Below are 13,496 nucleotides of genomic sequence, written 5' to 3'. Positions count from 1 at the left end.
CATGCCTTTAATTGTTGGTTTTTCAGATTATCTTCTAATCTATTAAGACCTTCTTGGTATGGCATCCTCGCAAGCTTTTCTTGAGTGGGAGCCATGGTGGTTCCCAGTTTGGCCAGCTTGTCTGCTCTCTCATTACCGTTCCAGCCAGAGTGTCTGAGGATCCAGATAATATTGACTTTATTGTTGCTCGCCAGGTTGTTTGATATGATGAAAACATATTTTAATTTTCAAGCCCGATTTCCTCATCTTCCAAAAGGTTAACTTTCACATGTGTGTTTTATATCTTTTCAAATACTTATGAAATTTTCAGCGAGCAAAAACCTCAAAATATGTTTAAAAACAATTTTTACAACAACTGAAAGTAGACGATTCCTCGGAGGACTTTGCGCTAAACGTTTTCTCGAAGAGTTTTTCAATGTTACACGTTATATATTATAGACGTCTATGACTATGGTTTCAAATACGTGTATAATATTAGTAGTGTTGAAATGATGACAATCATGACGAGAATCGTGACCAATGCTAACATACAGCTAGCTATAAACAAATTAAAGAGTTCTATTCGCAGTTTTTGAAAAAAAATTATATGCATTTTTGATTATCATTGTAATTGTAGAGTGAGATAGAAACTGAGAGGCGAAAGGGATAGGAAATATCTCTATCATATCAGCAAGGGAATTTGGGGAGAAAGGTGATGGAATATATTTCTATTGTTTTACATTACCTATTGTTATGAAATAGTTCTGTTCAAACTTCCATATTTGACAATTGTTGATTAATATAACGAGCTTTTATTACGATATCGTTTGAAACGCTCCAGGTACCTATTATTGTCTTTGAACAGAATTTTAAGCGATATCGTAGAAACTACGGATTTAATCGTAAAATAAATCCTATTTTTGTGTTGTGTTTTTATTTTTTTGGGGTCAAAATTAGTCTAGATACCAAGTATTATCGAATTATCGAACTTTTTTTTCCTTTATCTTGATAAAATATTGCATTTTAGGTAATTTCGACCCAAAAATAGAAAAATCGTGCCCATAGGAGGATATGAACCCAATTTTTTTTATGAAATTTAGTCTGTTAACCAAGTACTATAAAATTCCAAAACAATAAGTGTTTTGTGATTTTTGCGTTTTCCTTAAGAAATTTGTTGAAAATCACGGAAAATATTTTCTTTTCGATATCATAAAATATCGTTCTGTCGCAAAAAACACAAAAATCGTGTCCATTAAACGATATGACGAGTAGTTATTAAAATATCGACCGAAATCGATTTTAATATATAACCTTCGAAAAAGATTACAAGCGATTTTTGTTCTATTCTGTAGAATGAATTCTTACATCCATATATACAAAATATATATACAAAAAATGATACTATAGATGGAAGTTACATGAGGAATTTGATTACGTTTGTTTTTTGTTCATACCGAATGTAATATATATCTCATATTGCATTAGAATTGCATATTTTATTTAATTAATTTTTAATTATTTTCTACCTCTATATTTAAAGCAAAACTCATTTTTATATCATGCATGTATGTAATATGCAAGGTATACTAAGTTTAGTCCCAACTTTGTAACGCTTAAAAATATTGATGCTAAGCAAAACATTTTGGTATAGGTGTTATAGATAAAATCACCTTATTAGTCGATTTCCGGTTGTCTGTCTGTCTGTCTGTCGTCTGTCTGTCTGTCATCACGATAACACAAAAACGAAAAGAGATATCAAGCTGAAATTTTTAAAGCGTACTGAGGACGTATAAAGTGAGGTCAAGTTCGTAAATGAGCAATATAGGGCAATTGGGTCTTGGGTTCGTAAGACTCATCTTGTAAACTGTTAGATAGGACAAAAATTTAAATGTAAAAAATATTCCTTATAAAAAAATAACCAACTTTTGTTTGAAACATTTTTTCGTAAATATCACTTTTACCCGTGAGGGCGCAAATTATATAGTATGTAATTATGGGAATATCAGTTGATGTGACATGTGACATGTATGTATGTGTAATGTGATAGAGTCATCAACACTGTCTATGCATGGTATTTCAACAATTAACTCAGTCAATTGTTTGTTTCACTTGTTTAACATAATTCCTGTTGATTGACAAATAAGGAACTACTGATTCGGTAGAATAATTCAGAAAATTTAGTGATCTCACATCCCTCATTGATAGTTAATAACCATAAAAAGTAAGTTTTGAACCCCAATTTTGATTGCCTACCATGACAATAGGGAGGGGCAAAATGTATGCTACCAAAACTATGAAACTGTTTTTCTTCTGATTCATTTCACATCAAATTTAAACATGGACGTCATTTGAGTACTTCAAATAAGACAATTTTTTTTATATTCATATTTTTATTTGTATGATATATAATTTCATTAGATTTTGTTTGTTATTTAAAATTTTCTTTTTTTTATCTGATCAAGTTAATTTGAATTTACTATCCTGTTTCGTAATCCCCTTAATATCCCTGTGTATATGTGTATTTTAAGTAGGAAAGTTCCTTTATGCTATAATAATTCTTTATTAAAAGACTGTGAACTTAAAACACAAAACAGTTTTGTTTCTATTAGAAATTAAAAAGTGAAAAAGACGTTTTATCGTTCAACAGCCAGTAAATACAGTAATGATATTATGGCTGTGTAAGTTTGGACGCATATACGTTCTAAGCACGCGCAAGCTACGTATCTAATATTTAAACTGATGCTGAAAATGAGTAAAGCCAAAATTTAACTACAAAAACGATAATAAATAATTATAAGCATGAGAGTTAACGTGAAAATTCAGCGCAAAAAGTTACTCATTTACATAATTTATTTTCCTATATAACCTAGATGTCGATTTTTGGTGTCAGTTTTTTTGGATTTAGCTCTCAAACAGCAAACAAATATCATGCGATAAGGAACAGTTCCAAAATCTTGCATACAAACACGATTTTTTTTGTGGACGATGTTTTGGAAACTTCAGTTCTAGTGCAAAAACCACGTCCATTTTGCAACAAGTTAAATAGATAGTTTTGCTGTACTGTGATTCTTGGAATATATACAAAAAAATAAAAACATTTCCTTAAAAGCATTTCTTAGAACAAAAATCAAAAAGTGTTTTCCATATCGCAGAGTTACTCATAATGATAATATATATATAAAAAAAAAACTTTAAAAGCTTAGATTATCACATATAACCTATAAATTAATTAATATGTTTTTTAACAACAAAAGTTAGGATATAACAAGCAAGGTGCTTTACGAAAGCTCCTTCACAACTAGGCTGGCTATATTTATACGTGTAGAATATTTACTTTTAAACAGGAATAGCAATATTAAAACCCTTAAAAAAATATTTATATTCTAATAAAAAAAGCTCTATAAATATATAAAGTAGTATTGTAACGTTGTATAGGAGCTTTGTTGTGTGCTTGTGTGTTTTTAACTAACGACGACTTTTATTTTTACTGAAAACATTTTTATTTAAGAATGATCCATTGATATAAAAAGTACACCAGCGATTATACAAGTTTGAAAATCCAGTAGTTTATTCTACAAATTTCCACTGCATGAGCTCACAGTTTTGGTGGACAGAAGCCTGTGAAAATTTTTGATTTTTCGAGTATTATTTAATTCTACAGTTTTGACGACATTGATCTTAGGAAAAAATAATTGAATAAATGGTACGGATGTGATGAAACTATTAAGGTTCTGTTTTTGTTATTTGGAAATCGCTTGTATAGAGAATATTGATTACGGAATTGTTTGTTTTTTCACCTCAGATAAGTAAAGAGAGATTGCCACTCTTAGATATCCAGACATGCATACATGCCACACACATGACTGATATTTCCATATAATACTATGAAGACTTCACTTGAACCTTCTGCTGAAAGACGCGCAAGAAATAATAAATCAAACTCAAAGTTGAGAATTTATTAATCGAATGGATGTTTATACAATTTATGTCGTTATGGTAAATGCATCGTCACAGCCTTCCTCGTCTATTAATTATAATTGAATAATTAATAGCCAACGGAAAGATGCGTCCGCTACATCTACTCCCCCCCCAAAAAAAGAAAAAAATCTATAAGGATTTTTTCAAATGATTCAGTTTTTTGATTACTTTCGCACGACGAAGATGGGGCTATATTATTAGTGTCCACGCAATCATTAGGTGTTGATATTCCTTCCCTTTCGCGATGCATTTGTTTTATTGGTGGTTGTGTATCATTAGAATCACATTCGTCACTTTCGTCCACATTATATACCTGTTTGATTAGTAATGTTGTTTGTACTGATTTTTCAGAAGCTGCTGATTGTGGAATAAGAAATAGTAAATCATCAAAGTATTTATATTTCTTCCGTTTCTCTATATTTCTTTTACTGGCTTGCTGTTGTTTGTTTAATTCTTTTTTGAAACTATCACGAATATTTTTCCATCTACGTTGTACATCATTTCCTTTATTCATTTTATCTTCAATGGGTAACGTATCCCATTCAGGGTATAATGTTTCTAATACCTGCTGCCATGCTTTAGTTTTAACATCTTTATCGCCATACGCTACATGCGACGTTTGCCATAAGCATTCGTGCTTTTTCACTTCTGCAATGAATCGTCGTCCTTCATTCATTTTTAAGAGGCGTAACGCGTTTCACCACCTTCTTTCTTTCGAAAAAAAAAGACCCAAACAGTGTTGTTTACTTATTTATTACCAAACACACGTCATTATTAAATCACATAAGAGCAAAACAAATAATACAACATAAAATTCAGTCGCTATTAACCGCTTATGATCATCACCATTCGCACAAAGAAAAAAAAATAGCTAATAACATCTTCGGTGTTATAAAATGGTACATAATGTTTATGTATTTGGAGGAGATGCTTGCTTGTCGACATAAATGGTCGAACTGAATTATTGAATTTAGAATCTTGTTGATGTAAACTTGGTTTCCATATAAACTGTTTTTTAGAGGATAACTTGATTCCATTACAATACCTACTAAATAATTTGCGCACTCACGGATAAACAGTGATATTTACGAAAAAAGGTTTGAAAAAAAAGTTGTTTATTTTTGTATAAAGAACATTTTAAACTTTTGTTCTATCTACAACAATTTACGAGATGAGCTTAACGGACTCAAGACACAATTGACCTGCTGGAATTTAGCTCCATATCTTTTTTCGTTTTTGAGTTATCGTGTTGTCAGACGGACGGACAGACAACTTAGAATGGACTAATTAGGTAAGCTTAAGCTTTGTAATGAACTATCAAGAACCAGATTCGATATCTTTTCGCCGATATGAAATTTTGGTAAAGGTAGGTTGAGGTAGGTATTCTGAATGATGTTGTTTTGTTTCGTTGCTTAACTCTGGAAAAAGATTCGATTTTCCCGTTTTTTTATTGAATGAATATAAACTAAAAATTATTTTCAATCATGAAAATGCATATAAAAATCTATAAAAAAAGTATATTTTTATTATTATATGGACTATAAAAAAAACATTATATTAAATAAAAATATTGTATATGTACATCACATGGTAGGCAACCAGGTATACAATATTATAAGTTAAGTTTACAGTGCTTCTTCTATTGCTGTGATATATGAGATCATGCATGTAATGTTGACAGACACATCATGATGGCCTGGTGATTTGTATCATCTATTCCTAGATATTACGAGAGGATATTGTACCTTGAATCACAATTTATTGTACCTTGAATCACAAAATAGAAACCTCAGCAGTCTTTTTTGATAGCACCAGAAATTATGGCACAGATTTTATGGTTACTGGAGTATGTTTGTCATCAATATGCTGGAGTATTTAAGTCATGTAGAAAAATTTGCGGATGAATTCTTTTCCATTCTCTTAATATTCCTTAGCTATTCGCATATCATATTCCGATATGTTTCCTGAAGATTGTGATATCAATTTTCATACTGTCAATTGGGATAAATATCAAAAACCTGAAATATTGTCATGCTACTTTACTACAGCTGATAAACTTAAATTCTCAAGAAATATTATGTTGCACAATATTGAAAAGATAAAGTACACACAGTATATTTTCGATATTAAATTTTTTTGTTGCGTATACTTACGATAGAATATTTGTGGCTGTACGAAGAAAAGAAATATGACAAAAATAACTTTACGTATATATGTTTGTAATGTAAATATTTTTTAGAAGGAAATTCAGCACATATAGAAGTTTTCATCTAAATTACAAAGAAGAAAAAAACTGTACACCTCTCATAGTTTCTTTTTTTATGAGAAAAAATTCAGTGGAAAAAGTTGGTTCAGGCGTTACCAATTCCGTCCGCGGTATGTTTAGGGGACCGGGTTCGAATCCCGCCTTCTCAACAAAATTAATTGAATTGATGAACTATACAAATTGTAGTGCATGGTATATGCATGAAGGAGGTGCACACAGACTCTGAAATTGAGGAGCTGATAAATGAAATTATAAGCGGAAAGGTGATAAAACACGTTTATGGTATCACAATGGGCTCTATAACCTAAGTGTGTCCTTCGTGGACAGCCAATATAACCTAACCTAACCTAGGTTGTTTCAGATAGCCTCATACAAAAGGATACCAACAATTTTTCATTGAATTTTTATTCAAGAAATCCTTTGCAATTTTGAGATCGGATCACTATAAGGGAGTTTGTCGGGAATTTTGAGAATTTTTCCATTAATATTGGTCAAAATTGAAGTTTTAGAAAAGAAAACTTAAGCCAATTTTTCACTCATAAATTGCTTTCTTTAATATTTGAGGAGATAATAAAAGAAATTCTATTTATTTAAAGGTGTGTCGGATTTAAGAAATCGAAATCGCAAATTTTTACCTATAATTGTGCTTGTATTCGATTTAAGATGGATAAAAGGTAAGCATTTGTTAAAGATTTCAACGTTTGAATGTTAAGAGGACCGATTTCAGAATATTGAACCCTGAATTCAAACACTTGGCGTGACATTTGGACTTTTTACTAGGGTATTATTTCAGTGTACAGTGTTCATATTTATTTTAGGCGAAACGTTTTTGTAATTTTCGGCTATTCAACTTTTTTATCAAGGTTGCAAACTCGAAATAAATGTCTGATAAAAGTTCCAACGATTGAATTTTTTAATGATAATTTAAAATTGTACATATTTTTAAATAGAAAATGTTACAATTTTGTTAAGAAAATAAAAATAAGAGGAGATAGCAAATGGGTCCCTGGCATCTAAAGCAAGGAATTTTAGTGTCCTCCTTGAGGGTATATCTGTAATCCGAAGGTCGAATGTCTCCGGGATTTAATTATGATAACTAATCATCGAATTTTTCGAATGCATATTGAAAAACAATGTTGGAAAAATAATGTCGTATACATTAAACTATAAATTAGTTTTTCGTTTGTTGAAAAACGCACATGGTTTTCGAACTAAGATTTTTTTTCCCACTACTCCAAAGAGCGTTTATTCTCTCGTAGCGTATGTGTATAAGTGTGTATACGGTCGTTCATATTTTAAACGACGCGCATTTTCAGTTACCGTTTAGACGTTGAAACGACAACAATATACAACGGTTATACATTCGAAGTATCTCTGTTTATTCGAAGTTTACGTACTTTTACGAAAATATCAGTTAGTGAAGTCAGTCCGTGTAGTTTATTTCGAGGAAAAATAAAAAAAATATATACATATATTCACATATATTCGCAAAATAGAAACTATTGTCGAAAACAACTACTTGTTGTTTCAATGACAGGCGTAACGTCACCGTTGTGGCCTATTGTTTAGAATTTGTGTATTTTTTTTTTTGTGAGCTGACTTTTTTTGCTTTGTTTTATTTGAAATAAACAATTCAATACGCTCCCGCTTGGCTATTGTTTCGATGAACTGTGTTCGTATTTTTTCTTCTTTCGGACAGGAATATATAAAAGTTTACTCGCTTTGGTATTGTTTTTGTGAAAGTTAATTGTTTTTTGTATTTTGTTATTTTCGAAATAGAAAAATGTTTTGGTCGACAATTTTGGACTAGTTATTTTTTTTTTGGAAGTGTGTTTTTTGTGATACGTTTTTTTTTTGGCATGATATAATTTTACATGGACAGTTTTTGATTGATTGTATCAGGGAGAATTGTAAGTTCAAGTTTTGTATAATAAAGTTAGAGAATTATGTTTCCGTAAAATTTAAAAAAAAATTATATTATTTGAATATGAAGTTTTTTCAAATTGATTCATTTTCCATTTTGGAATTAATTCTCTTCGAAGGAAATTGGTGGTTTATAAATATAACCAGAAATTAATTATGGTTATAAAACTCTGATATTAAACTTGTGAAAATTTCCTTAAATGTTAAGCCATTGCATTTCTTTTACAGATATTTTTTTTCATTTTTATTGGTTCAGAAAATTTTGAAAATATAGTCAGTTAATTTTGAAAACTTTTGCTCCTTCGTTAACTGTTATTATGTGCCTTAAGTTTCGAAATCCAAAATTATTATTTGTTCTAAATAGACATTATAGGTACGAAGGAGTCATACTATATATCCCGAATCTAATTTTATAACTATGTGAAAAAAAAATCCTGTAAAATTTCAGGAAATTTAGTAAATTATTTTCACTAGTTATAATAGCACCCGTAATTTTTTTTTGGCAAATTTTTATACTCACAAATGTATATGTTTCGGACCAAAAATTTTATGTAAAAATTCGTTTTAAAACAATACAAAAAGTTTTTCTACAAAATTAATTTAATTTTCATTAATTAATTAATTAATTTTAGTTTTAATGAGTCTGACCTTCTATTGGTAGCTGTTAACAATTTTGTTAGGTACAAAAGCTGACTATGAAATTGGAAATTACATTACGAAATAGAAATTCGGTTTTTGGTGGAAGCGTTGGGAAATAAACATTTAAATGAACAATATATTTTTTCTTTGTATAATAATTATAAATCACCTATAAGGCGAGTATTTCACCTATTTTTGTATTAAATTTTATATTACATTTCAAAATTATTTTGTAACTAATAGTTGTTTGTGTTACATCGATGATTAAAACGTATAATTCTATATATGGTGCTTCTAGCATCCGAATGGCTTAGTTCATGAAAGGAGCTTAAATGACAAGTAAAGACGATATTTCAACAATTGTTTCATCCAACGCGAAAAAGAGCAAAAGTAAATCATCGGTCACATGAGATATGATTTAGGATTTAAATCAAAAGTTTACAATAATTTATCAAAAAGTAATCATTTGAATGTAGTGACTGACTAAGAGAATTTCCGAAAATTTCTTTAAAAAATTAGAATTTTTCTGTAGAAAGTTTGAAATAGTCAACCTTTTTTCATGTAACGATTATACATTAAAGAGTTCGTTACATTGGGATAAATATTTTTTGATTAATAGGCTTGCAAAAATTGAAAAATATATCCAACATGGCCGCAGATATATCTTTGCTTTTAGCAAGATAAGCTTTCGTTAATTATAATCTTATAATACTAATTTTTTTTAAAAATTTTTATGAAAGTGTGTTGTTTTCGTTTTATATAATCAAGAATTTCTTTATTTCTATGCTTGGTCCAAGAAAATATTTACTTGCTACACTTTAATTTTTAGGAAATGAAATACTTATTTTCTTCAATTAAGTATTGAGATCGTTGACTCAAGAAATATTTACTTATCAAGTTTGTTCAATTCAATATTTTCTCGAATTTGAAAAAGTTCGAAAAAACTAGAAAAGCCTCTAAAAAATCTAGCCATTCTGAAACGACTATCAAATACGACGCTGGCCCAATACCAAAAAATAATATTTATTTTTTCAATAAAATATAATAATTATATATTCTATCAAAAGGTTATTTTTTTATATGCGTTTTTAATAACTATATTTGTTCTAGATAAAAAATAAAAGTGTACTTAGATTAACATTTGAAAAACAAAGTTAGGTAGGTACTATACGATCCAATATTTGGTTGTGGGAAGGAAGGGTAGGTGAAAATACACCAATCCCCACCCACTTTTACACAACAAACAACATCGAAATAAAAAAAAAAAACGTACTAAAACAACAAAACACGACATTATAATGAAGTTGATTTTAGTAGTTAATAAATAAAACATTATCCATAATACATTACTCCTAGAAACTAAATAATCTAGTAAATAATAATCGAAAACTTTCATCATGGCGAAGAGAAAGTTTTTCTGTGTATATATAATTAATTAATTTGTTATTAAAATTTACTGTAGGTAAATTATTGATTTTCAAATATTTAGAGTTTTACTTTTTTGATTGGCTTAGAGTCAGGCGTGATATTTCACAGCTATTTCAGAATGGCTAGAAGATCGAAAAAGCTTTTGTCAAGGTTTTTCTCTATAATTTTCATAGCCAAGAATTTCTTTCCAAGAACTCTAACAAGTGAAATTTAAAAATGCGTCGCCGACAAATACGATTTATTCTTTGTAAACCGATTTTTGGAAGCTTATCCATAAAATGCTCTCAATCGAGTCGGTTCGACCGTTTATTGACCACGATGCCACTGAGAAACACACAGACGCACGGATAAGCACTTTAAACTTATAGCACTCCTTCTGAAATCAATATCAAAGTGATGGTCAAGGACATCAGATGAGATGAAAAGGATACTTAGAGGTATCTTTTTTTGTGACAAATTTTTGGAAATATTTTAATTGATATTGAAATATTTGAGTTCACATTGTTCTTTTGAATTATTGTTTTGAATTACTTAATTATTTTACCATTTCACTTTTGGAAATGAATTGAGCCAGGTTTACTTGACCATTCATTTTCATAGTAATTTTTTATATGTTAAAATTATATGTCATGCCTTTTCCAAACTGAATCGATTTTGAAAATCATCGCCAGTTTTTTAGTTTATTCGGCTACGGAACACTAATTTCGCACAAATAAAATTAAATCCAAATATAGACTTCCTTGAAGCCATACAAACTTGAGATTTAACGATTTTTGTAATAAATTAAAAGGATATTTATCTGATGGTTGAAATTATAGTACTAGAAATTTAATTACTAGAAGCATACCTCATTTTCTGTTGAAATCCAAAGGAAACAGTTTTTTTTTATTTATATTCTTAAATAGAATGTTTTTCATCAAATATGAATGAAATCAAGTATCTAATATTAACTTGATTTGTTACATGTATTCTAAATATATAAAATAAATAGTTAATTTAAGCAAATGGAGATTCAGTGTAAAATGTAATGGGTGTAGGAATTTGAAATCAGGTAACATTACATATCTATGTCAGTCGTAAGTCCTTAGTTCACCTATGAAATATTTTATTAAAATATAAAGTTTTCATTCTAATATTAATTATTAATTTTTGGTTATATTTTGTTATTAACATAAATTTTATTAAATAATCTGTTTATACTAATGACAAAGCATAAAATGGAATAATTATAATACCATGATAATTATACCACGAAATTTTGTTTAAGTGGGGTGCTGTCTTTCACGAAGTCAGTAAAATTATTTATTGCGACAAGTATTTATTTCTACAACGGTCCTTTTACTAGAAAATAAATAATTGTCTTAGAGACGATATAAGGTCGATCTCCCTCCATCTAATAACCATATGAGATACTTTTTTTTATTAAATTTTAATTGATTTTTAAGCAACCCTATCAATTTTGTACATGATCGGTTTTTTTTTAGGCAAACCCATACCATTATTTTCGTAATTAAATTATATTTCTTCTGATACCAACTTCGATTGGTTAACAGATCGGTACAGTTGCCAATATTGACTTACCTGCTAATCAGGGTATTTTAAAATGGAGGGCTCGACGAAAAAAGAACGAATTTTCACTCGTTTTCAATAAGGTTTAAGCAGCTACAGATCGCGATTTTCGTTACATTAAAATAGTGATTTAGGTTCATAAAATGTGAAAAGATTATCAATATAACAATTATCCATCGAAATGTGAAGGATAATAATCGTTACGAATTCAATATCAAGTTCTTCCTGTATAAGGATATAACCTTACAATACTCAACAACAATAAAAAAACCAACAAAAAAAAAGATACACAGGAAAAAAAAATCTATTGGGAAATCACGGTTAATTGTAAAAAAAAATGTTTAAAAAACTTTTTTTTGTGCCTAGAGTCGGAGGTCGGTAGATAACAAGCAATTTTATGTAATATACACAAAAGTAATTTTGCACTGCCACCACCTGAGTCCACACACATAACAGGCAGTTGTCTAGGTCAGCCATCATTCGTTGTAGTTTTCAAACTGGTAGGGTACAAATTCAGGAACAGTTTAAGAAAAAAAATTCAATTCGCAAATGTGAAGAAGTGAAAGAGATACAAGGAAACATGATGGTAAATATTGTGAATGTATAGCGGGTATCATTTTTTGGAAACATGCCAAGTGGGTAATTTAAACCCGTAAGATTGTCGTTAATGGTGAACTATTTATATTGGCGAAGTTTTTCCTTTATTTGTTCGATGCTACAAACCGAAATTATCGAGAAATTTGATTAAAATGGGGAAACAATAAATTGGAAAGCTCTTCGAACTATCCCATCGAACTATCGTGAAGTTAGAGGTCCCATTTTGTCCGAGAAGTGCGGTGGGAGCGACATGTTTATAAAAAACCACTTTTCGACGATATTTGGCGAAACTTTTCACAATAATTGACCTTTTTCAGTATTATTTTCAATCGATTTGGGTTTATTGTGTTTGGAATTCATCTTTAACGAAAATTCCGAACATATTTTAAAAGTTTGGTCTACCTTAACACTTTTCCCATAACTATGCTCATTCTACTCTATCCATAACCAAATCCATAAAATTATTTTGTTACTCACTCTAAATGTATCTGACATTGACACGTTTAGGGAATTCATCATCGAATTCAAAAAAGTTTTTGTTCTATTTCATATAGAATATGTTTTTCTGACAAAGCCGGTTGGTGGTAGAAATACCACCAGTTTTTGGGTAGTTTATGTGGTTTTTAAGTTGGTACTAGTTATTATTATTTAACACATCGATGTGCACTTGAAACTTAGATTGTTACACAAAGTCTGAGAGAGTTGCTGGTAATAAACGGTGAATAAAAGCAAAACCAGAATCAGTAGCAAGAGGTCGTTAGTTTAGATTCTTTTTAGCTCGTCCAAAAATCGGATTGATTTGATCGCAGTGTTTATTTCAAAATATAAAAGTTTGAGTCCATTGGATCTCGATCCATAATTGTGAAAGCATCTTTAATGGTGTCGGCGGCATCGTTTCAGCCACGTTAAAATTAGTCTTAGCGAAAAGTTTTCTTCAAAATAGGAATGAAGATAATTTCAGTTCAAATAAGAGTGATAACAAGATATGACGATGTCAGCTTGTTAGATTTTAAATCTTATGCCTTCTAATATCATGTGGACCATATTCCGGAAGGTATTTTTCCAGTAGTATCATTTTCGCCAAGTTCCGATTAGCTATAAATGATATTTTCTTGAA

The 13,496-nt window shown here is 29.7% G+C and overlaps 1 protein-coding gene across 1 annotated transcript; it reads right to left on the bottom strand.

Annotated features, from left to right (window-relative positions):
• Nucleotides 1-4,057: 4,057 nt before the first annotated feature.
• LOC123300554 lies at nt 4,058-4,707 on the bottom strand. Its single transcript, XM_044883140.1, has one exon. The coding sequence runs from the start codon at nt 4,631-4,633 to the stop codon at nt 4,058-4,060; it is 576 nt and encodes a 191-aa protein (XP_044739075.1). The 5' UTR covers nt 4,634-4,707.
• Between the last annotated feature and the right edge of the window lie 8,789 nt (nt 4,708-13,496).

Source organism: Chrysoperla carnea, chromosome 5 (genome assembly GCF_905475395.1).
Source record: "Chrysoperla carnea chromosome 5, inChrCarn1.1, whole genome shotgun sequence".
Classification (NCBI taxonomy): Eukaryota; Metazoa; Arthropoda; class Insecta; order Neuroptera; family Chrysopidae; genus Chrysoperla; species Chrysoperla carnea.
The sequence above is the reverse complement of the archived record's forward strand: the minus strand, read 5'-3'. Positions and strand labels throughout refer to the sequence as shown.

Bases quoted from the DNA above. Each gene is read 5' to 3' on its own strand.
- LOC123300554 (XM_044883140.1), bottom strand. From the start codon at position 4,633: ATGAATGAAGGACGACGATTCATTGCAGAAGTGAAAAAGCACGAATGC.